General features: G+C 44.5%; 1 protein-coding gene across 1 annotated transcript in view; it reads right to left on the bottom strand.

The window, feature by feature from the left end:
- Positions 1-26,642, bottom strand: part of FHOD3 (formin homology 2 domain containing 3) — a 497,208-nt gene that overhangs the window by 431,376 nt on the left and 39,190 nt on the right. The window contains exon 2 of the mRNA XM_022587005.3: positions 5,332-5,438. Within this exon, the coding sequence (XP_022442713.2) occupies positions 5,332-5,438 (107 nt within the window). The remainder of the gene's footprint in view (positions 1-5,331; positions 5,439-26,642) is intronic.

The following is a 26,642-nucleotide window of genomic DNA, read 5'->3' as shown; positions in this document are numbered from 1 at the left end:
AGGTTTAAAATGTATTTTAGGTGATTTCCCATTCTACCAGGTCCAGATGCAGAGGAAACCAGAGAGAGATGTGACTGGATGAGGTTAACTATTGTATCAGACAGTAAGAAGGGAAAACGACTTCTTACTCCTTCAAACTTGACATCTGGAATGTAGAGAACTCTTTGAGAATCTGATGAAAGGCTCTGAAAGCCCTCTCCACCCCAAAACCCTGCATATCCACAAACTGCAGAAATCTCAGGGGTTCTTGCCCCCCGACACACACACATGGATCCTCGGCGCTCATGAGCTGCAGGCTGAGAAGTTAGGTGTCTAAGAATCAAACCAGAGCTCTCCCCAAACCCTTTCGTCCCTCCAAGCACATCCACTGCAAGGCTGGCGGGGTCGACGCCCACCTGCCCCTGCGAACGGGCTTCCTCACAGCCCTTCCCATGTCCAGGCTTCACATCCTTCATCTCTGAGCCACAAGCCTCCCACTGTGGCTCCACCCACCCCACTCCACAGGTTTTCATCTGACTTTCCCCACCTCTACCTAACGCAGTGGGGACAGGAATGGGGGTGGCGGCATGAGGAAGATCAGAGATAAGCACTGTCTCAGCGCTGACCCTCTAGCGCAGGCCCGAGGGGAGTCAAGCGGAGGAAAAGGTGAGCGCCCTGAGGTACTCCAGGTCAGGAGCACCTGGGGATGCGTACACCCCGTCCAACAACCACACTGGTCCTCACAGCATCCCTGAAGGCCCGTGCTTCTCAGGCCCACTCTGAGCTCTACCACACCTCAACCTACTGTCCTTGCTACCTTTGCAAAGCCCCACTCTGTCACTTTCAGAGCTAACCTCTAACCCCACTTCTCTGTGACAGTTCCCTGTGCTCCGGTTTCCTTTCAGAGGCAGTGAGGGTGGGACTAAGCAGAAAGGTCAGGGGTGGGGGGTTGGGGAGGTAGAATCTGGCCCAGCTCTGCCCTGTGGGTAAGTCTCCAACCTAAAGTCTCTCAACTAAAGTCTCTCAACTAAAACAATGAGATCTCCCAGTGATGGACCTGCATAGACCCCATCCCAGGTCTAAAATCTGGTGATTCCCATTTCAGTGTGTCATCTCAAATTCTGACCGTAATTATAGTAAGGGCTACTAGTTTGGGGTTTGTATTACATGCTGGGAACCAGCTTAATGTTTTAGATGCATTTTACCTATTTACATTTAGATAAAATCATCACATTTTACCTTGCAACAACCCAAGGAGGCAGTATTATGATTATATTACCCCACTCACAAGGAAACTGAGGTTTGGAGAGGTGAAGTAACATCCCCATGGCCACACAGCCACAAGACTAACTGCAAAGCCCATGTCCCTAACCACTGTACAGCGCTGCCCTCTGCTACGCTCTGCTTGGGCAACAGAGACCCTGGTGGGGTCCCTGCTCATACAAGGAGGGAAATGGGCTTGGTTAATATTGTCCTCATTTTATAAGTAAATTTTATAAACCCCCATCAGAGGTAAAGTGGCTTGCCCAATGTCCCACGATGGCAGGGTCGGGAATAATAACCCAGGCGCTTTGGCTTCCGCGGTACCCTGCTGTGTCTGCTAACTTCGCTGGCTTCGGAAGGCAATAAACAGACCTGGCTCTACTCTGCTAGCATAATAATTGCTTTGTCCTTCTACTTTTGAAGGTCTTTCTCCTCTTCTCCAACTAGCTATAGTCTGAGTGATCCTTCTAAACAAGGGGTAAGTTAAATTTTAGTCTGGCATGAAAGAGCAGCGTGTTGGACAAGAACAAGGAAACCAACTCCTCCACAAGGAAAACGGACTCAGAACACACTGTACCAACACCACCACCATCTCCATACAGCCTGCCACCCATCTTCATGAGATGGCCACAACATGAGCAGGTATTTTCCTATAATTTACACAAAAACATCAAGAGAAAGAATGGTTTCATTTGCCCTTTTCATTCCTCGACAGGGCAATTCTTAACTAGGAAGAAATTATAGTTTAACTCCCATTCGAGGGAGACGTGAGTTCTCAAGCACACAGACTTTGCCAAGTGCCACGCTTCTAGGAGAGGACCTAGGAGGGACACTCAGTGCAAGTGACACTGCAGATGTGCCCAGACACCTGCCACCTGTGCAGGAAACCTCCATCGGCAGGCTGCTTCCAGCCAGCTCCCAGTAACTTGCCATGTGCCACCAGTGTTCAGTGCTGGTAAATAACCTGGGGATCGCTAGGGTGACCCGGCAATGCCGGGACAGCACCATCCTGGCGTGTCTTCTGCAACCCAGGCCAGGGACGGGGGATCTCCCCACCAGAGATCAGTAGAGGCAGATTCTTCACATTCTTCCCGACACAGAAGAATATCACCCTGAGTACGTTCCAGAGGACAAAGGGTGGGTCCCACAAATGAAGACTATTTCAAAGTCTGGGGTGAGTTTGGGACATAGCAGTCAAATGTGCGGCTACCCGACATCGTTTGGGTCACCTTCCCCTGTTTGCAGTTTCCCACGTCGTGAGTCCTGCCATCTCATCTTGCCATAATTCGTTTCCCCAGCATCCCGTGCTGTTGGAAATGTGGTGCAGAAATGTGATCAAGGCTGCATCTGTCAGATGAACCCATGGCTGGCCAGGTGATAGTTCAGAAGGGAACAAAGTGAGAAGGAATGCCCCAGGATCTACTCCAGGGAGCTTGCAGCGGGCTCCCTGGCTCTTCAGGAACGGCTGCAAAGGGACTTCCAGCATCTGGACACTGGAGTTGACAGTGCGAGCTGTAGTCTCAGGGCCAGGTGACGGAGCAACCCTGCAGTGGGTGCTACTCCAGCTAGAGCCAGTGTGTCAGCCTGGAACTGAGGATGTCCTTGCAGGAACCAACGTATGTCCCCACCAGTACGTATGTACATCTTCAGGAGAACCTGAAATGCCATCTCCCAGAAGCTCCTGGGACGGAGGAGGATCACAGACTTGGGAACCAGTTACACCTGTGTTCAAACGCGGCTCCACCATCTACCGGCTCTGCCTCCCTGGACGTGTGATTTAACTCCTGGCCCTCGGTAGTTTCAAATGAAAAATGGAGACGATAAAATCCAATTCCATGTTTGTAATATTAACAGAATGAACTATTAAACAAACATACTGTGAAATAAGGTGCCTAACACAGTGGGTGGCATAGCAGGTGCTCCATAAAGCTTTATTTTCTTCCACTCTTAACTCTTGATATTGTTATCTAATATATTAACACTTTTCTCCTAGGCTGCCATCTCCAAACCAGTCAAGTTTTGATAAGAAAGAAAAAATATCAAACAGGTCATGGTCTTCAAGCACAACACGACTAGAGACATTTTTCAAATTGGCAGTGATCTGCTCATAACACTCCTGGGATCTGTTTGATCAATGAGACACGAAGTCATCCCATTAGACTGTCATCCAGCCTGAATGCTGACATGTTAAATAAAAGGATGTCATTGTCAAATACTCTGTAAAAACTACAGCAATGGATTTCCTCAAATCTATCAGTCTTATAATGTCAGTTTTTTAAATGATGATGAGTAGAATCTGATGTGACTTAATAATGATACGCTTCACGTGTGTACAGCCTATGGCAGTTTCCAGGGTCTTTTGTGGCTCTTGGAACCACTCAAGAGACAGGAGGGGCATCCTCAGAGAACCTGCTTGGTTCCTACCAAGGACCCTGGTCTTGGTGCTCAAGTTCATGCCATTCAGGAATACATTCTGGGACCCTGCCATTCACCTGTCCACCAGTGCTCACTAAGTGCCTATAACATGCTGAGAAAACACTAGGCTGGATATTCAGACAGGCCCAGTTCTGACCTAGCAGAGTTTCAGTAGCAGAAAAGAGGGACAATTAAGGGAGAAAAGACCATAAGTTGTGATGGGTGTTAAAGCAGGGGAAACTCAGGAAGTCATCGGTACACACTGGTGTCAGGTAGGAAACAAACACTAAGAAGCTTCCCATTTTTCCTCCTTTTTTTGAGCCATTCATGAAAAATCAGCAGTCTCAGATAATATTCATCTGACTGTAATATATTTTTAAGTCAGGCAAGGTAGCTTCAAAACAAATTTTGGGGAGGTCCTTGGACACCGATGAAGATGGCTGGGCATTATTTGGAAAAGAACAGGGAGCCTCTGAAGGTGTCTAAGGAGGAAGGCGATAAAATCAGAGATAAACTTGGCTCTAGATGAATGAGGAATAGAAAGGGAGGTGGGGGGCCCCCATCCAAACAGTATTTCAATAATCTAGTAAATATATAACAGTAGGGCTTCCCTGGTGGCACAGTGGTTGAGAGTCCACCTGCCGATGCAGGGGACACGGGTTCGTGCCCCGGTCCGGGAGGATCCCACGTGCTGCAGAGCAGCTGCGCCCGTGAGCCATGCCCGCTGAGCCTGCGCGTCCAGAGCCTGTGCTCCGCAACGGGAGAGGCCACAGCAGTGAGAGGCCCACGTACCGCAAAAAAAAAAACAAAAACAGAAACAAACAAACAAACAAAATATATATATATATAACAGTATCTTACAAATATTAATGTCTTGGTTAGGGCAAATTTGCCATGGTTATGCAATATGTTAACATTATGGGAAGCTGGGTAAAGTGTATGTGGGAAATATCAGTGCTTTATTTTCAACTCTTCTGGAAGTTAAAAATCATCTCAACGTGAAAAGTTTAAAAAATCTGGAAAAGGATAAAACAATTAGTAGAAAAAATAATCTAATAAATAGGGGAATGGCTAATTTTATGACAATATTCCTACAGTGGTTTTGCTTTCTGTACACATCTCTGATTTTTTATGTGGACTGCTTTATTCAGACTCACAGCAATCAGAAATATTAAGCAATCCTATATGTAAGCTAAAAGTAACTTGATGTTAATTAACATAATTAAGAATTATTTTCTCCACAGTAGTGAGTTCAAAAGATGATACAGTATAAAATGATCTGCAGAGGCATCTGCCAAGAAAACTTAATATCCAGTAATTGATCGTTAAAAACAATATATAAAACAGCTGTCAATCCACTAAAATCTGGAAAGTACTAATTTAAGTATATTTGGTTTAAAAAAAAAAAAACAGACTATTAAATACCGTGTGCTTAATTAAACCACACCAGAAATTTTCCTACTCCTGAGTAGCCTTATCAAGAAGAGCTACTCAAATTCAAAAGGGTCTGCAGTTACTACTGGTGAATCACTTGCACCTCCCTTCTTTCTGTGTGACTGTGAGTGAAGACAAGGTCAAAGCTATGGTGGTTTCTCCAAGATCTTTTAAGGCCTCAATGAACCCCCATTTCGTGGAAAGTTGGGACCAGCTGGGAGGGACAGTTGTCGCTCTTACCCAGTGTCATCCTGGAAGCCTTCTAACTCGTCCCGTTGCTCGGCCAGGGTGGCCTCCAAGTCCAGGTAGGTGCCGTTGTGGGAGAGCTGCAGCGTGCAGTCATCTAGCTGCAAGAGAAAGAGTCTGTTATGCCCAGCCTGCTCCTGGGATGGGGATCTGTACAGGGAAATCACATCAGGTTGCCCTCATGTGTTTTTTAAAATCCAGCATTATTCTGAAATTTGGATCCTAACTGGAAGAAGTAGCATGTTCGTACAAATAGATTGGAAGCAAACCGCAAAACAGGTAGACAGAAATGGCACCTACTAAGGGAGTGATATTGACAGGGCGCCCAATACGTGGACAGGGGAGAGAAGTACCAGGCACTGGGCTAACGCCACTTTCCACTCTGAGGGGCCCAGGGGGAGCCATGGATTTGGGGAGTGGAAACCAAGATGCCGATGGGACCACTGATTGAGAGACACAGAGTTTAAAAGGCAAATCTGGTGGAGAAAACATGCTGTTTCCTTTGACTCAGCGAGAAGCCTACTTATTCAGAGTCTATGGTCATACCTGGGCCATTATAATTAATAGTCGCTCAATAAACATTTTTACAATTGAACAAAAAGAAACATTATCCATCTGAATGACAATATATCCAAATTACAACACACCAAAGAGGACCTTAGGTCTCTTTGTTACTAGCCTCATTTTTTGAAAACTTATTTAACAAATCTTACATATTGTTAATTACATCCCATTCATAATTCTAAGCACTTTACATATGTTACATCATTTGATTCTCACACAAACACTTCACTTCTTTTGTTATCCCCATTTTACAATGAGGAAACTGAGGCACAGAGAGAGACTAAGTTACCTGCCCAATGTCACATCTGATAAATGGTGGAGCTGGGATTTGGATATAGGTGATTTCAGTCCAGGTCATGCTCCTGACCACTATGTTCTGCATCTTCTCTATGGCCAGAGACCTTCTAAGGACTTGAAAATATGCTTTCAAAACACAACTTATGTCATCTGAGTGTTCTGGTGTGGCCAAGGTAACGCCACGTATTTACCAACCCCATTCCCTTTTCCCCCTGGGAACAGAGACCACATATCCCAGGCCTGTAGTTGGGCTACTACCATGTAACTGAGTGCTGACCACTGGAATATCAGTGAAAGGAAAGAAAGGTCCCAACCAGCCTGGCCATAACACCCCTGCAGAACCATCCACCTTTCTTCTCGTGCCTGTGGCTAGATGCAGAGGAGCCAGAGAAGACTCCCAAGTCTGGAAACCGACAGACCCTGGAGAGAAACAGCTCAGGTTCCTGAATCACTGCATGGAAGAGAGCATTCTGCTGCCTAGCCTCCACTGACCCATCCTGGACAGTGACAAGAGCAAGACGTGAGCCTTTGTGGCATTACATGACATTTAGAAAAACCAATACACTTAAAACTACAGGAAAGTAATTTTATCAAAGATTAACATTATGAGGAAATCCAAGTGTATAACTTCATGCTTCGTTTCTCAGGCTGTAAGGACGGCTCCGATTATTCATCCACTTGGGTGAGTTAAGGCTCTTATTCCAAAATGCCAGGAGATTGAGGAAAAGTGGAGGCAAATACGTGGCCACTTCAAAACATCTAGGTAAAGGCCTGATAATCCTCCTGGTGTAAGTGAGATTTCAAACAAGGAATTAGTCTCCTTTGATAGAAAAGCTTTGCTTATTATCCTCAACAAGAGAAACGCAGACTGTCAACTTGTCCAGAATCAGCATCTATAACAAGCTGCTAATTCTTGCAGAAGCCCCGCAGTTCCGTGTTTCTGGTTATCCTCAACAGAATGAAAGGAATTTGTTCTTTATTATTTGTAAGAAATAGTTAAATCACTTGAAGGGGTTAATCCTATTTGATTCACTTGTTTTATTTCTCTAATAACAAACTATTAAAGGCGTGCTGGTGAGGGCCAGCATTCCTGACTGGCATTTTACAGATGGATCATCCAATCTGAGAAAGCAGAGACCAAACTGGCCAAACTCACTGTGCTGTGGTACGAGAGGTGTGCCCAGGGTTTGGGGGCAACACACAGGGGAGCTGGCTTCCCTGCCTGCGGAAGCAGCAGACAGGAAGGATTTCCTACAGAAGGCGTCTCCTGGGCTAAGGGTCTCCTGCGGCCTGAAATCAGACTTTTATCATTGCTAGGTGGAAAATTCCACTGGAAATGGAACCCGTTACCATGTACACTGGACCATGTGTAAGTAGAGCTGTAATCACTGCAGCTCATTCTTGCTTTTAACTCCTATTGACATTTTCGACTAATAAAGCTTACATGGTCCGTTCTGTTGATAGTATCAACACTTCTGCTCATTTTTAATCCCACATATAATCAACAGACTAGCAGATGGGGATAATGAAAGCCCTTTAAGCCATAACAGTTTCTTTTGTCTCCATCCCTGGAAATGTGTGAGTCCAAAGAAAGTCCAAAGAAAGAAGCTTTTGGATAAAATGTTTCTGCTTCCCCACTAGGGGGTCGAAGGCATTCTGAGGCTGTGGTCCACACTCAGGCCAGACAGAGAGAACCGAGTCCAAGAGGAAGTACTGCTGTGGTGTAGAGAGGCAGGATGTGCATGTGTATGTGGTATATATATTCCACCATGGCCCGTTTCAAGCTACCACCGTGAAGTCACTGAGCGTGGAGCTAAAAAAAGTTACACAGCAGCTCACCAGCGTATAGTATTTTTATCATACAGATCCAGGAGATGTAAGTAACCTCCCAAGCATAGGTAGCAGAAAAATGTAATGAAATAATTAGGCAGTGACATGTTTTGAGTATTTTTTTTTATTGAAGTACAGCTGATTTACAATGTTGTGTTAGCTTAGGTGTAGGGCAAAGTGATTCAGTTATACATATATATGTACATATATTTGAATATTTTTTACCTTTGTTTCTTTTTTTAACTGCTTATTTTTATAAATATCTGTTTTTTGGGTTTTTTAATTTTTAATTGTTTATTTTTATAAATATCTGGGGGTTTTTTAACATCTTTATTGGAGTATAATTGCTTTACAATGGTGTGCTATCTTGTGCTTTAAAACAAAATGAATCAGCTATACATATCCATATACCTCCTTTACCTTTGTTTCTAATGTAACTTTTATTCGTTATACATTTATGCAGGATAATTTAACTTTTAATAATGGCTATATTGAACAAAATTCCTGAGATTTATTGATCAGCCCTTTCGAGCCACCCAGGCCAGTCCCAGCACACGCTGCTTCTGGCCCTCCTGGGTCATGAGCTTGAGGCGCCTCAAGGGGAGACTAGCAGGGAGCAGACGGAAGCCTGAGCGACCCTGTCCCGGGCTTTCAGCCCTCACCACCCCCCAGCCCTACGCTCTTCTCCTCAGTTGGGGCAGAGGTGGATCACTGGGGCCAGCAGGTACAGCCCCATCCTTACTGGCAGCCGTGTTTATTTTCCACACCATCTCCACCCATAGCTTCTGATTTGATCCCCAGCCTCTGGGGCGAATATCTGGTTTGCCTCACCGCTCACCCTGGCGCGCCAAGCATCTGCCTCCACATGCCACCGGCGGCCCCAAATCACAGCAGGAAGCCCTACCGTGTCCCCAGCCTGCTGACCACAGAATCCCCAAAACTTAGCAGAACTGCCTGTTCTCATCACCCCTCTCCTCACAGCCGGGGCATCATTAACTACGCCACTTCCATAGTTCAATTTTAACAAAATTATATGTCAGGCCCGGGCTGGGCACCAAGGAACACATAGACGCTTCCTTCCCTCAAAGATCATTTTGTCAAGAAAGTATGACACACCAATAGAACACAAGAGAATAAAAAGTCATTTAAGCCAACGGTCAAAATGTGTGAAAGTTCATCCTCAGTTATATTCCTTCTGCTATAATTAGCAGCCACAGCCTCCTGAGACCCAAGCATCCTCCATAAAACGGCCCCATCCCCCTGCCCGGAGAAAGGCTCCCTTGACTTCCTAAGCCAGGTGTCACAGCCCTACCTCCCTAATTAACAGTTGGGCAATTTGTACAAGTCCTTCAACTAAAAGAGAAACGATGACTCTGTGCCTTTTAACCCCTCAGGAGGTGTGGGGGGATCCTCAAGTATGCCTATAGGAAGGGGGCAACGTCAGATACTGACCCCCTTAGCGAGCCGGGGCATGTGGGCACGAAGGGGTCCCAGCAACACAGGCAGCCCGTAAAGACACCAAACACACACTGCCCGCTCCGTTCCACAACATGAGCCCTGCCATCATTACACCCCAGACACACACGATTAATATTTAAACCATCACATGAGCCAAAGAGTAGGAATACAGGGCTATTTGGCTGGACTGACACACAAAGAGTAAAATTCCCTCAGCACTTTGGGGTTCGGCTTTAGGTATCATTGTTAGAAACAAAATTGATAGGTACACGCCAAGTGCAGTCTTCAATCTTGTCAGGGACAACTAAGTAACAGTTATGAAAGAACGCAACAACAATGTGAACAGGCAGCGAGTGGCGGTTCATTCCAATCTGTTTACTAGAAAGGTTTGGACAGAACTGTCCAGACTCTGCCTACAGAGTGAAGGACTCAGACACCTCCCTGCCAGACCAGTTCCTGACAGGAACCTCAATTCCTACTGACACGGAGGCAACCTGATCCCCTCCCTGGGCCTTTCATGTCAAATGTCTTGCCGAATGACTTAAGGGCCCTGGAATTTCCTGACTCCAGTGATTTTCGTGTCAACCCTCATAACCTGGGAGCACGTCCCCTGCACTCCTTTCTTGGCCCTGGGTTCGGTGGCCAGGACACTGCCAGGCACTTCAGGACATAAGACAAAGCCACAAGTCCTGCGGAAGATAACATGGCAGGACGATCACAGGAGAGCGGTTAGGGTAGGTGAGGGGCAGTGAGAGTGGTGTGGCTGGAGGACCAGGTTGCAGGCCCTGAACCTGTAGCCAGGAATCGGGGGGACGGGGGGGCAGGGGGGGAGGACAGGGTGCTGGGGAAGAGGTCAGTCACAGAGCCACATGAGGGACCCTTCCAAATACTTTGATATTTTGTGCCACTCCTCCGGGTCAAAACAAACCATTAAACGGGCCCTCGATCTCTGGGGACATGGAAAGAGCCCTCTACTCCTGGCAGACAGCCTGCACAAGGTCACTCGTTTTCCTGACAGTTCCTACAAAGACAGTGCATTCAAAAGGAAATGGCAGACTCACCATCCTGGGGAGGAACAATATCTGAAACAAGGCTGATGTCACGCCTCAACTTATACATTCTTTTCTTTCCTTAATCTGGTGAAGTGGCATGTTTCTGGGTGGTTTAATGATTATCTGGGTTTGGCAGCAGGTCTAGAATAATCCTTAGTCTAGGCAATAAAGTTCTGTGGAACTCTGAAATAGATTTGCACGGAACTGTTCCATAAATATACATGAGGTCTATCCGTTAAGCTCATTTTGGTAAGGGTTCAGAAGTGGGAAAATATATGCTGATTTTTAAATGAAAAAACCTAAAATAAATGCCATTTGCTTATGTCATTTCATGGGTTCCTCCCATCCCTCCATCCACATCCCTTGCATGTAATTTTTGCAGCTCCCTCCATCAAGAGGTGGATTCTTTCTCTGCTCCTGGAATCTGGGCCAGCCCGTGTCTAGCTCTGGCCAACATGGTAGCAAATGTGACACAGCAGAGACTTGAGAGGCACTTCCTCACTAGGGCCGGGCTCTCCTGTTGCTCTTGGAACTCTGTCACCACACGAAGAAGCCTGGGTTAGCCAGCCTTCAGGGTACCTGGTCGCTCCCGCTGCCCCTGCCAACAGCCTGCCAACTGCCACCCGCTGAGTGAGGCCAATCTGGGTCACCAAGCCTCCAGATGAGCCACCAGCTGATGACAGACACAGGAGGGAGCCAGCAGTTATGAGCGAAACTGGCCCAAAGCAGAACTGCCCAGCAGACCCACAGATTTGTGGGCCACTTTTCATGGTTGTTGCTTGAAGTCAATCTCCACTTCCCCTGAGCCTGCCTCCTCCACCCACAGCAGACAGGCGGCCCCCCAGGTGTTGCAATTTCACACTCAAAGTGCTCCGTACCTGGATCAGCGGTGGGTGAGACGCTCACCCACCAAGGTGCCGCTGAACACACTATGACACTGCCAGCTCGGGGCAGGAATGCCAGCACCATGCCCAGCCCTCAGACGCCACAGAGCATACGTGCCTGGCTCTGCCCCGGCCAGAGCCCAGGCCCCACCAGGGACAGAGGCCAGCAGCAGTTGCTGGGTAGAAAGGCCTGGAGCCCCAGGGAGCTGGGGAGCAGCCAGCGGCAAAGCCCTCCCGTGGACGCAAGGAGGCAGCAGCAGGTGAAACCCTGCATGAGTTGTGGCTCTAAGCCCTCGGAGCATGTTCCATTGTCCCATCATACAAAATGCATATTCAAAGGTTAAAAAGTACGAAGACTTTCAAAATAGCACCTGCAAGTGCAGGGCCCGCACTGGCCCCGCTCCTGGCTCGGAAGTGAAGCCCTGCTGTGGGCCCCATCTTGCTCCAGGGCCGGGTTCACTGTGGGCACCCTGAGTGCCCCCAATCCAGGCTCATCCCACTCGCAGAGCAGCACACAGGCCATAAGCGCGTCAGACGGTCAGTTCTAAGAGAGCTACACCATATCCTCCTCCAATCGTGCTCTGGTCGCCAGGCAGTCATGTAGCTTATGGCTTCCCTCAACTTGGTGGTTCCTTCTAAAGGCAGCAGGACTACAGACTGGACTTAGCTGACAAGCAAAATGAGTCAGGAAAGAGAGCTTTCCAACAAGCAGGGCCGCATGTCCCTTTCACAATTCTTAATAAAACCTTCATAAAACCCTGGCTCAGCCATTCAAGCTTTTGTGGGCTTCGGTTGCCCCATATCCCATAAGTGCCACTGCCAAGGGACAAGGTGGAGGGCACACACGCCGGGGATGCCCTCTGCCATTTCCTAAGACGGGCAGTGAGGACATGGTGCTCATTTCGTCATCCTTCAAACTATACACACCATCCACATTCATCCCCTTCATATGTATTAACACACTTCAAAATAAAAAGTGAACAGTTTCTTACAAAGGTGTGATTTTACATATTTTAAAAATAAAAGTAACACTTGGTCAGTTTTCTTATGAAACAGACCAAATGAAACTGACTCACATGATATCAGAAGAAATCGGTCCTGTTGGCTAACCTCAACAAATTATATTTAAACTTCTAAATCTCTAGGGGCCCATTTAGCCTCTTCGGAACAACGAATATATCATGGTACTTAATAAATGTTTTAGGGTCAAGTACAAGGATATTTTTGAAGATCTAGCATATATGGGTTATGAAAAAATATGAATGTATTTACTTTGAAAGCGGTTGGATTTTACTTCCTCAGGAACCTTTAACAAGTTATGTTGTTTATGGCCAGCAACCTCAGTGAGAGAAGCAATGTCCTGAAATTGATTTAGGCAGTTTCCAAATCAAGCCCCACACTTCTATTTAAGTCAACAAAATTGCACAGCTCACCAACCAAAGGCAAGGACCTCTGCCAAATTCTACAAGAAAGACAAAAGGCAAGTTTCCTCCCATTAAGACCTTAAACTGAGTGGGTGTGATAATCTGGGAAATATTTGGATTATTTTAAAGGGCCTTTCTATCATTAAATAAATAACCAAAAATGCATTAAATTTCTCTCTTGAAAAGGCTGGACTATATTTACTTGCGTTTACACGTACCTTTTTCCATTTCCTGTTTCTTTTCAGTCAAGTTGAAAAACAGTGTCAGCACCAAGTTTCAGTGTTATCATTAATCTATTATCATTCACTCATTCAGATGAATAATGCTTTCCTGTCCACCTTCTCTGTGCCAGGCACTGTGCTATGTCCTAGCATGACAGACCAGGCTTCAGGGCTGTGGATAGGACCAACCACCAAACAGGGAAATAAGGGCAAGGAGTTAGTCACCTTTGCTATTTCTGTTCTTATTTTTAGTCACCTTTGCTATTTCTGTTCTTATTTTCACTGGGGAAGGAGTGCAGGGATCAGGGAGCTGAAGTATGATGGATATAAAAGCCCTGACACAGAAGGAGTATGAGTAGTTGCGATACTAAAAGAAGGCAGGCCAAGGGCTCCGGAGAGGGAGTCTTCCTGGCCACAGCAGATTTTAGACTGGATTCTAAGGCAACGAGAAGTCGTGAAATTGGTTGTAAACAGATGCATGCAGGATCAGCTTTGCAGTATGAGGATAGAAGGGGGAAGACAAATGAAGAGGCCACTGCAAGAATGGCGGTGGGGGGGGCGATTTGAAGGTGTCTTGGACAATAGTGGAATCAGTGGAAATGGAGAGAAAAGAAGAGAGAGGGGTAATACAGGGAAAGAGGGGAAGGGAAGAAGGAAAAGTCAGAATGACTTACTTGGTGATTGATAAGATGTGGAGGCATCCTTGCTTGAGAGTGCCTTGATTCAGCAAATTAATAAATGGTGTTACCATTTACCAACATGGGAAACACAGAAAAAGTTGTTGGCGGCAGTGAGATAGGATAAAATTGGGATTTTTGTTTTTAAGATGTTATGTCTATAACAAGCGGAGGTGTTGAATAGAGAAATAGAATTGTGGGTTTGGGCATGAATAAAAACATGGCGGTTGAAGTCCCACAAGTGCACTGATGAACCAAAAGACAGCAGCTAAATTTTTGTGGCTTGAGGATCTGCAGTGGTGCCCCCTTTTTCATTCCTAAGAGTGGAAATTCGTGCTTTCCCTTTTTTTTCTCTAATAGAGGTCCTTTATTCACTGATCAGTCTTTTCAAAGAACCAACTTTTTTTTTTAACATCTTTATAGGAGTATAATTGCTTTACAATGGTGTCTTAGTTTCTGCTTTATAACAAAGTTATACATATACATATGTTCCCATAACTCCTCCCTCTTGCATCTCCCTCCCTCCTACCCTCCCTAACCCACCCATCCAGGTGGTCACAAAGCACCGAGCTGATCTCCCTGTGCTATGCGGCTGCTTCCCACTAGCTATCTACCTTACGTTTGGTAGTGTATATATGCCCATGCCTCTCTCTCACTTTGTCACAGCTTACCCTTCTCCCTCCCCATATCCTCAAGTCCATTCTCTAGTAGGTCTGTGTCTTTATTCCTGTCTTACCCCTAGGTTCTTCATAACATATTTTTTTCTTAAATTCCATATATATGTGTTAGCATACGGTATTTGTCTTTCTCTTTCTGACTTACTTCACTCTGTATGACAGGCTCTAGGTCCATCCACCTCACTACAAATAACTCAATTTCGTTTCTTTTTATGGCTGCGTAATATTCCATTGTATATATGTGCCACATCTTCTTTATCCATTCATCCGATGATGGACACTTAGGTTGTTTCCATCTCCTGGCTATTGTAAATAGAGCTGCAATGAACATTTTGGTACATGACTCTTTTTGAATTATGGTTTTCTCTGGGTATATGCCCAATAGTGGGATTGCTGGGTCATATGGTAGTTCTATTTGTAGTTTTTTAAGGAACCTCCATACTGTTCTCCATAGTGGCTGTACCAATTCACATTCCCACCAGCAGTGCAAGAGTGTTCCCTTTTCTCCACACCCTCTCCACCATTTATTGTTTCTAGATTTTTTGATGATGGCCATTCTGACTGGTGTGAGATGATATCTCATTGTAGTTTTGATTTGCATTTCTCTAATGATTAATGATGTTGAGCATTCTTTCATGTGTTTGTTGGCAATCTGTATATCTTCTTTGGAGAAATGTCTATTTAGGTCTTCTGCCCATTTTTGGATTGGGTTGTTTGTTTTTTTGTTATTGAGCTGCATAAGCTGCTTGTAAATTTTGGAGATTAATCCCTTGTCAGTTGCTTCATTTGCAAATATTTTCTCCCATTCTGAGGGTTGTCTTTTGGTCTTGTTTATGGTTTCCTTTGCTGTGCAAAAGCTTTGAACTTTCATTAGGTCCCATTTGTTTATTTTTGTTTTTATTTCCATTTCTCTAGGAGGTGGGTCAAAAAGGATCTTGCTGTGATTTATGTCATAGAGTGTTCTGCCTATGTTTTCCTCTAAGAGTTTGATAGTTTCTGGCCTTACATTTGGTCTTTAATCCATTTTGAGCTTATTTTTGTCTATGGTGTTAGGGAGTATCTGTACCTGTCCAGTTTTCCCAGCACCACTTATTGAAGAGGCTGTCCTTTCTCCACTGTACATTCCTGCCTCCTTTATCAAAGATAAGGTGACCATTTGTGTGTGGGTTTATCTCTGGGCTTTCTATCCTGTTCCATTGATCTATCTTTCTGTTTTTGTGCCAGTACCATACTGTCTTGATTACTGTAGCTTTGTAGTCTAGTCTGAAGTCAGGGAGCCTGATTCCTCCAGCTCCGTTTTTCGTTCTCAAGATTGCTTTTGGCTATTCGGGGTATTTTGTGTTTCCATACAAATTGTGAAATTTTTTGTTCTACTTCTGTGAAAAATGCCAGTGGTAGTTCGATAGGGATTGCATTGAATCTGTAGATTGCTTTGGGTAGCAGAGTCATTTTCACAATGTTGATTCTTCCAATCCAAGAACATGGTATATCTCTCCATCTATTTGTATCATCTTTAATTTCTTTCATCAGTGTCTTATAGTTTTCTGCATACAGGTCTTTTGTCTCCCTAGGTAGGTTTATTAAGTTTGCTTTCTATCTCATTAGTTTCTGTTATCTTTGCTATTTCTTTCCTTCCACATTCTTTGCGTTTAGTATGCTGGTTTCTTCTACTGTATAAAATCATAAGGTTTTCAGTCTTTCTTCCTTTCAGTCATGTGCATTTAAGACTATAATTTTCATCTAAGTAAGGTTTACCTACAGACCACAAGATCTGATATGTCATATTTTCATTATCTTCAGTCCAAAATATTTTCTAAATTCCACTGGGATTTCTTCTTTGACCCATGGGTTATTTAGAAGTGTATTACATAATTTCCAAATATTTAGGAATTTTCTAGCATCTTTTTTAATGTTGCTTTCTAGCTTAATTTCACTATGGCCAGAAAATATACTCTGCATGATTTCAATCCTTTAAAATTTCTTTTTGCAATTTTCTTGAAGTATAGTTGATTTACCGTGTTGTGTTTACTTTCTGCTGTACAGCAAAGTGACTCAGCTATACACATATATATATATATATATATATACAGACATTCTTTTTCATGTTCTTTTCCATTTTGGTTTAGCACAGGATACTGAATACAGTTCCCTGTGCTATACAGTAGGAACCTGAAATTTCTTGAAACTTATTTTATGGCCCAGTAAATGCCAAGGAAGTGTACTCAACAGCTGCAGTGTTTGTTAAGTGAGATTCTCAAACCTCCTCTATCCGTATTGCTCTTAATCTGCTTATTCTATAGAAAAGTATATTAATCTCCCACTACAACTGTACATTTTTCTATTTTTCCTTTTAATTCTGTCAATATTTGATTGACTGCTTGATTTATACTTCTTACTGAAAATATAATTTCCCACTCTTTTAGCACCACAGGATTTCTTCTTATCTCTAGTAATGTTTCTTGCCTTAAAGGTTATGTCATCTGTTACTAGTATGACCACACCACTGGGTTAGAGCTGCATGGCTTATCTTCTTCCAGTTTTTTACTTATAATATCTGGTACCCATATATTTAAGATGTATCTCTTGTAATTAGAATATAGTTTTTTTATCCAATCTTGACAATCTTAGTTTTTTAATAGAAGTATTTAATGAAGTCTGTTAACTCTAAAGTGATTTCTATTGTTTGGGTTCAAATCTACATGTTCAATATTTGACCTACATTTGACCTCCATTCTAATTTCCTTTTTTCTCCTTTCTTGGCATCTTTTGGTTTAATCTGCTATTCTTTATTATTCCATATTTCCTTTCTATTTCTTTATGTTATTCTATTTATTCCTAGTACATATTCTTTTATTAATTCTTTCAGTAATTCACCCTTGAGATAATCACATGGCTTCCTAACTCAGCAGAACCTACTACGAATGAATGTTATCACTTCCCAGAAAAGGTAAGGGCAATAGACCCCTTTAATATGGCCTATACCTTTTGACATATTGAGAAGTGTATTCTGGACCCTATGACATAGTATTCTTTTGGCAGTCAATATTCATTTAAATTTACACACATATTTACTTTGGTCTCTGTACTTTATTCCTTCCTGTGTTTCTGTGCTTCTGTGATAATTTCCTTCTGCCTGAAGAACTGTCTTTAGTATTTCTTTAGCGAGAGTGCATTGGCAACAAATTTTCTCAGTTCCTATTTTCTAGAAACATGTTTGTTTCACGTCCTTTTTTTCTGTAACAGCTTTTTTGAGATATAATTCACACACCATATAATTCACCCATTTAGACTGTACAATTCCCTAGCTTATATATTCAGAGTTGCCCATCCATCACCACAATAAATTTTAGAACATTTCCACCACCCCAAAAAGAAACCATGTACCCATTGGTAGTAACTCCTCATTCCCACAAACACACCCCCTCTATACCTAGAAAGCACTAATCTATTCTCTGTCTCTATAGATTTGCCTATTCAAAACATTTTATATAAATGGAATCACATAATAGTCTTTTGTGACTAGCTTATTTCAATTAGTATGAAGTTGTCAAGGTTCTTCCATACTATAGCATTTATCAGTACTTCATTCCCTTTATTGCTAAATAATATTCCATTACATGGATATACCACATTTGATTTATCCATTTATCAGCTGAGAGACATTGGGTTGTTTCCACTTTGGGGCTATTATGAAGAATACTACTATGAACATTTGTGTACAAGTTTTTACATAGACATATATTTTCATTTCTCTTGGGTATGTACCTAGGAGAAGAACTGCTGGGTCACATGACCTCTATATTTAATATTTTAAGGAACTGCCAGACTGTTTTCCAAAGAGGCTGCACCATTTTACATTCCCACCAGCAATACATGAGGGTTCCAATTTCTCCAAAACTTCACCAGTGCTTGTTTCTTTGTTTTTTATTATAGCCATCTTAATAAATTTGAGTTGGTATTTCATGGTTTCAGTTTGCATTTACCTGATGGCTAATGATTGTGAACATCTCTTCATATATTTATTGGTCATTTCTGTATCTTCTGTGGAGAAACTGCTACATAAATTCTGTGTCCGTTTTTAAATTGAGTGATTTGTCATTTTGTTGTTGAGTTGTAAGAATCCCTTACATATTGCAGATACAAGTCCTTTATTGGTTATATGACTTGCAAAAATATTCTCCCAAGCTATGAGCTGTCTTTTCACTTTCTCAGTGGTGTCCTTTGAAGCACAAAAGCTTTTAATTTTGATGAAGTACAATTTATCTATTTTTCCCTTCGTTGTTTGTGCTTTCGGTATCATATCCCCTTTACTTTAAAGGATATTTTTGAAGGATACAGAATTCTAAATTAGCAGTTATTTGCTTGGAGTACAGGCATACCTTGGAGACATTGCAGGTTAGGTTCCAGACCACTACAATAAAGTGAATATTGCAATAAAGTAAGTCATATGAATTTTTTGGTTTCTCAGTGCATGTAAAACTTATGTTTATACTATACTCTAGTCTAAGTGTGCAACAGTATTATGTCTGAAAAAAAATGTACACACCTTATTTAAAAAATACTTTATTGCTAAAAAAATACTCACCATCATGGGACAATGCAAGGTTGTCACAAACCTTCAATTTGTAAAAAAAAAAAACAACACAGTATCGGGACTTCCCCGGTGGTCCAGTGGTAAAGAATCCCCCTTCCAATGCAGGGGACGCAGGTTCGATCCCCGGTTGGGGAACTAAGATCCCACATGCCACAGGGCAACTAAGCCAATGCGCCACAACTACTGAGCTCGTGCACCTCAACGAGAAAGCCCACGTACTGCAAACTACAGAGCCCACATGCCCTGGAGCCTGCGCGCCACAACTAGAGAGAGAAAACCCACACGCCACAACTGAAGAGAAGCCTGCATGCCGCAACTAGAGAGAAACCCAAGCAGACCGTGCCGTAAGGAAAAGATCCCTCATGCCTCAACAAAGCTCCCGTGTGCCACAACTAAGACCCAACACAGCCAAGAAAAATGAGGAAAATAAATAAATATTTTTTAAAAACCCAACAACACAGTATCTGTGAAGTACAATAAGATGAAGTGCAAAAAAATGATGTATGCCTATACTCACGAACTGTAACTCCACTGTCTTCTAGCCTACATCATTTCAGTTGAAACATCAGCTGCCAGTATTACTGTTGTTCTTTTGAAGATAATCTATTTTTCTCAGGCTTCATTTAATATTTTGTCTTTACTTTCCATCAGTTTTACTATGAAATGCTTATGTGTGGTTTACCTGTATTTATCCCGCCTGGGGTTTATAGCACTTCTTGAACTTGTGGCTGATGTCATTTGTTAATTTTAGAAAATCTTGGCCATTATCTCTTCAAATATTGCTTCTGCCCATTCTCCTTTTTCTCCCATTCTAGGGCTCCAATACATATGTTTTAGACCATGACCCATATGCCTATCATGCTCTTTTCTGCATTTTCCATTTTTTTTGCTCTCCATATATCTTAATATCTTCTACTGACCTACATTCCACATCATTAATTTTCTCTTCCTCTGTGTCTAATCTTCAGAGTGAACCCACCTACTCCATTCTTAATTTTTTGTATTTTTCATTTCTACATTTCCATTTGCTTCTTTAATTATATATATATATATATATATATATATATATATATATATATCCATCCCTGTTTTGTTTTGTTTAAATTCTCCATCTTGCCTCTTTCGTTGAATGTATTTCTCATAACGGTTTTGGAGATTATATCTGGTAACTCTAGTATCTGGATCACCTATAGATATTTCTATGGCTTCCCCCAATCCTTGGTCATGTCTCTGGATATGCCAGGCACATTTTATTGAATACAATCATTGTTTACGAGAAAAAATTTCAAGGCTCTGGGTAATAGCTTCCTTGCAGAGAGGATTTTCCTTTAGCTTCTGACAAACTGTAGATCACCTTAATCCAATTAATGACTGAGCTCACTCAAAACTAGGTTTCAGTCTTTGTGTGCCTGGCCTGTTTTCAGTTAACACTGACTTCTAGGGTGTAATCTTTAGGGGGTCCTAACTGAATGCATGGAGTGTTTATTGGGATCCATCTATCTTGGTGAGCTCTGATCTCTGTTTTTTTCTCCCCAGCACTATGAAACTGAGAGTAGCTTCGCTTAACTTCTCAGCCTCCTCACAGTCACTTTCTGCTTACCTTCGTAGTCTCTGCACCTGCCATTGATGAACTGGTATACGCACCAAGGTGAAAAGAACTAAGAATGTCAGACTCATTGAGTATGACCTCCGTAAGTCTCCCTCCACTCTGGGATCTTGGCTTCCCAAGTCCTGCTGCCTGGGAACTCTCTAGTGCCTTCAAAGACATGTTTCTTGTCCTTTGTCTACCTTATCTGAGTGTTCTGGGAAGAAGTATTGGTCTGCTACAAGCTAGTTCATTATAGCCAGAAGTGTAACCATGCTGGACCCTATGGGGCCTTCCTGGGACTGACCCGTTCCACATATCCTCTGCTGTGTCTCCTCTCTGAAGTACCCAGATAATAGTATCTCATGCATATTTCCTGAGTTTTTCAGATGCTAAAAACCACCACCAAATGGAAGAAATTAACTACTTGATGATCATGAACACGTACTCCCAGACCGTCTGGCACCTAAGGATTGATAATGTTCACTCCCCTGTTATCTCAGCATCACAGAGAATTGTGCACGAGCTGATCACATGTCCTGGGACGACCTCCCTCACCTTGCCTTTAAAAATGCTTTGCTGAAACCCTTCAGGAACTTCAAGGTTTAGGGGGCATGAGCCAGCCGTTCTCCTTGCTTGGCCCTGCAATAAACATTTCTCTGCTCCAAACCCCGACATTTCAGTTTGTTTGGCCTCACCGTGCGTCAGGCACACAAGCTTCCTATCGGTAAAAGAAGCAGAAGCCCAAACATCTACTTAATAGTTAAAAACATTTACTATTCACTTGACATGAATTAACATTAATTATTTAATCCTCACACAAGGTATAAGGAAGGTACTACTATTATTCTCATCTTCTAATCAATGTAAAACTGTGGGGGCTTCCCTGGTGGCGCAGTGGTTGAGAGTCCGCCTGCCGATGCAGGGGACACGGGTTCATGCCCCAGTCCGGGAAGATCCCACATGCCGCGGAGCGGCTGGGCCCGTGAGCCATGGCCGCTGAGCCTGCGCGTCCAGAGCCTGTGCTCCGCAACGGGAGAGGCCACAACAGTGAGAGGCCCGAGTACCAAAAAAAAAAAAAAAAAAAACTGTGGAGCACAAACTCACAGAAAGCTGTAATTGACCAAACAACTTGCCCATGATGACCACAATTAGTAGCAACTCAACCCAGACAGCCTGGCTCCTGAAACTGTGCTCTTAGCTACAAAAGTATATCTAATAAGGGAGAAAAGGCACAGAAGTAAGCCCTCTGCAATTCAAACATTTAGAGATTGCATCAGAGAAAAGGAGACTGAAGAGGACCAGCCAGAGGGACCAGAGGAAAACCAGGAGAAGGCTGTCTTATAAGCCGAGGGAGGAGAGTATTTTAAGGAGAACACGGTAAACTGAGACTGTTACAATTACCATTTGAAAATAACCAGGCCTAGTGTTATCACCTGCTCATCCCTTCACACAGTAAAAATTAAAACCTTTGCAGAGACACCGGCATATCCAGTCCTCACATCCCATCCTTCTGCAAATGGTCACAGATCACACGCTGTGTCCCCAGTGTATCGTGCTCATCTGCCTGCCAGGGTGAGGTTGGGCAAAAGCACTCCTAGAGAGCTAAACCACAGAAGCAAATTCATTCACTGCAAATGGAACACTTCACAATTAGAGAAACCATGCAAATGTGACAGCTCTCACTGATGCTCTGTAAAGTCTTCAAAACTTCTACCTAAAATTTACAAGGGAATTTAAATTATTGCTTCATGCTTCAAAAATCCCCACTATTCACAGTCATTGAAAGAGAAAGACTGCAATGGAAAATGTAAAGAAATTTGTCAACATGTGAAGACTTTGTGTATTACGACAAGAACGAAGAGCCGGTGAAACGGGGAGAAAGAGAAGATCTAGGGGAAGGAGCACCTTACTTCACTCACATGAGCCACTAATAAAATAGATCCACCAAGAACAGGACTTATGCATAGGGCCACCTATGTCCACTATATAATTTGCAAGACCCAATGCAAACTGCAGGGCCCCATGTTCAAAAAGCAGGAAAAACTCTTTTTCCTTTCTCAGCAGTCTCTCTTTCAACCTATAGAGGTGGCATTTTAATCTGCGATTTATTACTGCCCTTCCTTGAGCTCAGGGATACTCACTGGGCTTGTGTAGACCCTCAGCGGTGCCCACAACCCACCTGCACAACTCAGCACGTGGGCACATGCCCACCTGCACCAGGCCCCTGCTGGGGCACAGTCCAGCGGAAGTCACCGGGCGGGGTGGGCAGATGGCGCAGCCCGCATCAGAGACCAGGTGCTGGGGAGGCAGAGGCAGGCAAAACCGCACGTGAGCAGAGGCCTCAAGCCCCCCAGCGCATGCTCCCTCGTCCCATCAGACTTTGCTTAAAAGACGTAAAATTAAGAATTTCAAAACTGTGACCGTAGAGCGTGAAACCCCAAGTGCAGGGCTCTGTGCAGACAACAGTGTCACACACCCGTGAAACCAGTCCTGGGGTCACCACTTACCACTGCCCCCGGGGTTCTAGGTTGTGAGCTAGAACCGGCTAGTTGACCACCTGCTCCCCTGATCTACTCCCATCCCTGTGTGGTGGGGCCTTAGAACAGAACTTGGAATCACAAGGCCTACTGCCCAGTGCCTCTGCCGTCCCTAGAACAACGGTTCTTAAACTTCTGTGTGCACACTAACCTCCTGGGGGACAGTGTGTAAGGGAGCTTCCGAGGTCACACCCCAATATTCTAATTCTGAGGGTCCGGGTGGGCAGGGCTCAGGATACTCCTCATTTCCCACCATCCCCAGGTGATCTGATGCTGGGGCCTGGGGCTCCACTCCGAGAACAGGTGCCAAAGACACCTAACTTTAGCTCCCCTGGGGGAGGGCAGAAGTCTCAGATTAGGTTGAGCACCAAGAACAGAAACTGCAAGGGGCTTGGGGGGTGGGGGTTGGTACCGATCTCTCTGGAACTTTTCCCTCCTCACCCAGTCCCCAGTCCTGCTCTGCCATATTTGTGTGCAGTGTTTTTCACGCTGAAAAAGTATGTCTCGGGATCCAAGTGTGTGGGTATTAACCCAATGCCCCAGGGAAGGTCCACTGACTAATATCCTAGGAAAACACACAAAAGGGCCAAGAATCCCGCTCCATCCGGCATGTGACATGAACACCCAGGAAGAGAAGCCGCACCTCAGGGAAGTCCAGCTGGCCGTGACTGTGGACTTCTAGGAAGAGATTTCAAGAACACTAGAGGTGAGCTGCCCACTAGCCAGGAAAACCAGAACGCCCTAGTCACTCCAGGGCGTCCCCAGAAATCGGCCTTGGGGGGAAAAGAATATCAGCCTCAGAGACAAAAGGCTGGGTCTCCAGGCCTGCGGCTGCCACCAAACCAGCGGCGGAACATGGGGCCAGCCAGTTACGGCATCTGTCAAGGGAGACCGGGGACATCAGAGTGCAAACTGCAGCTTGCTGCTGCGCTCATTTTGGCCCACGTGGCAGTTTAAAGTATACATGTTTAGTTGCCAACAGTTAAAAGAGATTTACATAAAATTCAGGTTTCCAGCATCTCTTAAAGAATGGGAGGATCTGGAAACCCGGGGCCATCCCTTCCAGACCCAGGGAAGCTGGGCTGAAGCAGCACCCTCCCTTTATTTGGGGCAGTGCTATCCCAGTCCCCCGGGCCACCTGCCCACCTGGCTCATTTCCATTACTCATCTGGACAACCCTGGCTCGGGTGACTCAAAAGTCCTTTACCCTCAAACACTCTAGGATTAAATGTCCAGTTTCTTCATTTAGTTTCCACCACCATACATAACACCCATGTTCTTCTCAATAACCAGAGAATTTCAAAAATCAGCAGCGTGAAATCAGCAGGGTATTTTACTCTACTTCATTCCCTTAGTAATTCATTAACTAGATGACCAGACAACTCTAGTTTAGTGATCAGCTGGAACCCCTCAACCAAACACTCCACTCTTTAGTAGCTCACTGAGGTCTGTGCCGTCTTTAAGATCCTCAGCAACCCAGGTACCCAAGTCAGCATCCACTGCCCCACTGTTTGCTCCTTCCTGTCACCAGAGCAAACAGAAAGCCCCATCAAGATGCCTGAAGCCCTGGTAAGGGGGGCCTTGCTCAGCGGCGATGCCTTGCCACACCTGGTATGACAAAGAGTAGGGCTGGTGAGAGCTGTAATTAAAGACTGGTGCCTGTACGCTTTGCCACAATTTTTTAAATCCAATTTTAAAATCCGCGAGCATCCATGTTTTTCTATATACAACTTGTCCATTTTTAATTGAAAAAAAAAAAAACCCACTGTCCTGAGCAGTAGACCACACATGTCCTGGACAGATCCCTCCTGGGGCTCCCAGGCACTGACAGACAACCTTCCAAACAGCCACATGCAGGGGACGGCAAAAATGGAAAACTTCCATTTGTGATGCCATATGCTCCAAGTAAATTGTCCCTGAAAAACCTCCATATTGTCATCTTTAATTAGCGTTCGATAAATGTTTGAAGAGAAAAAAGTCATCAGCTCCTCTGAAGTTATTCACATTATAGAGCAGCAGAAGCGGAGCTATAGCACTATAACCATGTCTGAAATATTTCGGGATCCCGTTCATTATGCAGGATACACATTTATGGAACCGAAAATCAAAATTATCAGCACATGACTCAAGTATGTTCTGAGCTCATTTGAAAGTCTCAGACCTTCAATATATAAAAATAACTTTGAATCTAAGCTGGTTGATGATCAAGTTTTGGAATCAATGAAAATTTTAAACATAGCACATTTTCTGGTGAGTGAAAATCCCGTGTGAAATTTTGAATTTATAGACTACTGCCTGTGAGATTCAAATCAGTCTGCAGTCATCCTTGGGGATCCAGAGGAACTTTACAGCTAAAAAGCGTACTCCAATGTTGGCTTTTTAAAAAGTCAAAATCACAATTTTCTTCAGGTCCCAGAAGCGGTTGCAGCGGCTTCAGCCAGAAGCCGTGGCACGTCTGGGACAGGCCCTGGCTCGGGTCCCTTTCTGGTTGGGCACTCAAGGTAAAAGGATGCAGGTGTTTCTGGAAAACAGTTCATCCCTGCCACTTGCACAGAGGCGCACACGTGAACACGACTGCCTCCTTGTTTTTGTAATTCACCTAAACGTGGAGCTGCTCGTGGCCGCCACACGGTTTGGTTAGGCAGAGAGTAATCGTTCCCAGGTGTTTAAGAGGAACACTCTGGCCAGGCTGACACTGCAGCACCAGATGTGTCTGGTATATGAACACGTCCTCCGTCCTGTAAGCTTGCCACCAACCCGCATGCTATTCTTGCAGCAAGAGGCCCGGACCACCGTCACGTGCACAGGCACACCTGCTTCTCACACACCTTCATGCACCCTCACGGAGGGTAGTGGCCAACGGGTGGGAGCCATTCGTGCTTCAGGCACCCTGTGCTAACCCTTCAGAGCCACCGCCCCCTAGCAACGGAGGACTGCAAGGGGCACCCACATTCCTGCCCGCCTGGAGGCTGGGAACAGTGACGTGTGCAGCGACATCCCCGTGGAGCAAGCTGGGCACCCCACACACACCCCGAGGCAGGAAAGGGCTGGAGCAAAAGTGACAAAGGGCTCAGAGCTGAGAAATGCTGGAATCCTTGACACGAGGACTCCAAGTTCAGAGCTTTTTCTGCTGGGTGACTCCCATGAGCCCAGAAGGGGTCCTGGAGACTCACAGCTTCTCCCAAGGCCAAGGAGGGTAGGGACAGGCCTCAGGCACAGCTACTGAAAGACAGGGGCACACGGCCAGGCATGCTGGGCGGAATGTGCTGAAGGTGACCCTGGAATGCTTCAGAAAGCCTCTCCCCAGCTGTCGGGCCCCTTACAGGATTGATTAAATTAGCCCGGAAGCTCTGAGCCAGAGTGGCAGGCAGGACGATTCCTTCTCTCTCCCCATTCACACTGGAGAATTCTAGGCCTTATCAGTTGTAGTTGTCAGGGCAAGTCAGAAAGTGGGTTTCCTGGTACAGAGCATCCCGACCATGACTGAGAGTGGCCTGCAGAG

The sequence above is a fragment of the Delphinapterus leucas genome, chromosome 14, assembly GCF_059928025.1.
Source record: "Delphinapterus leucas isolate spDelLeu-1000000601 "Yukka" chromosome 14, BTC_Dleu_Yukka2, whole genome shotgun sequence".
NCBI classification, from domain to species: domain Eukaryota; kingdom Metazoa; phylum Chordata; class Mammalia; order Artiodactyla; family Monodontidae; genus Delphinapterus; species Delphinapterus leucas.
The sequence above is the reverse complement of the archived record's forward strand: the minus strand, read 5'-3'. Positions and strand labels throughout refer to the sequence as shown.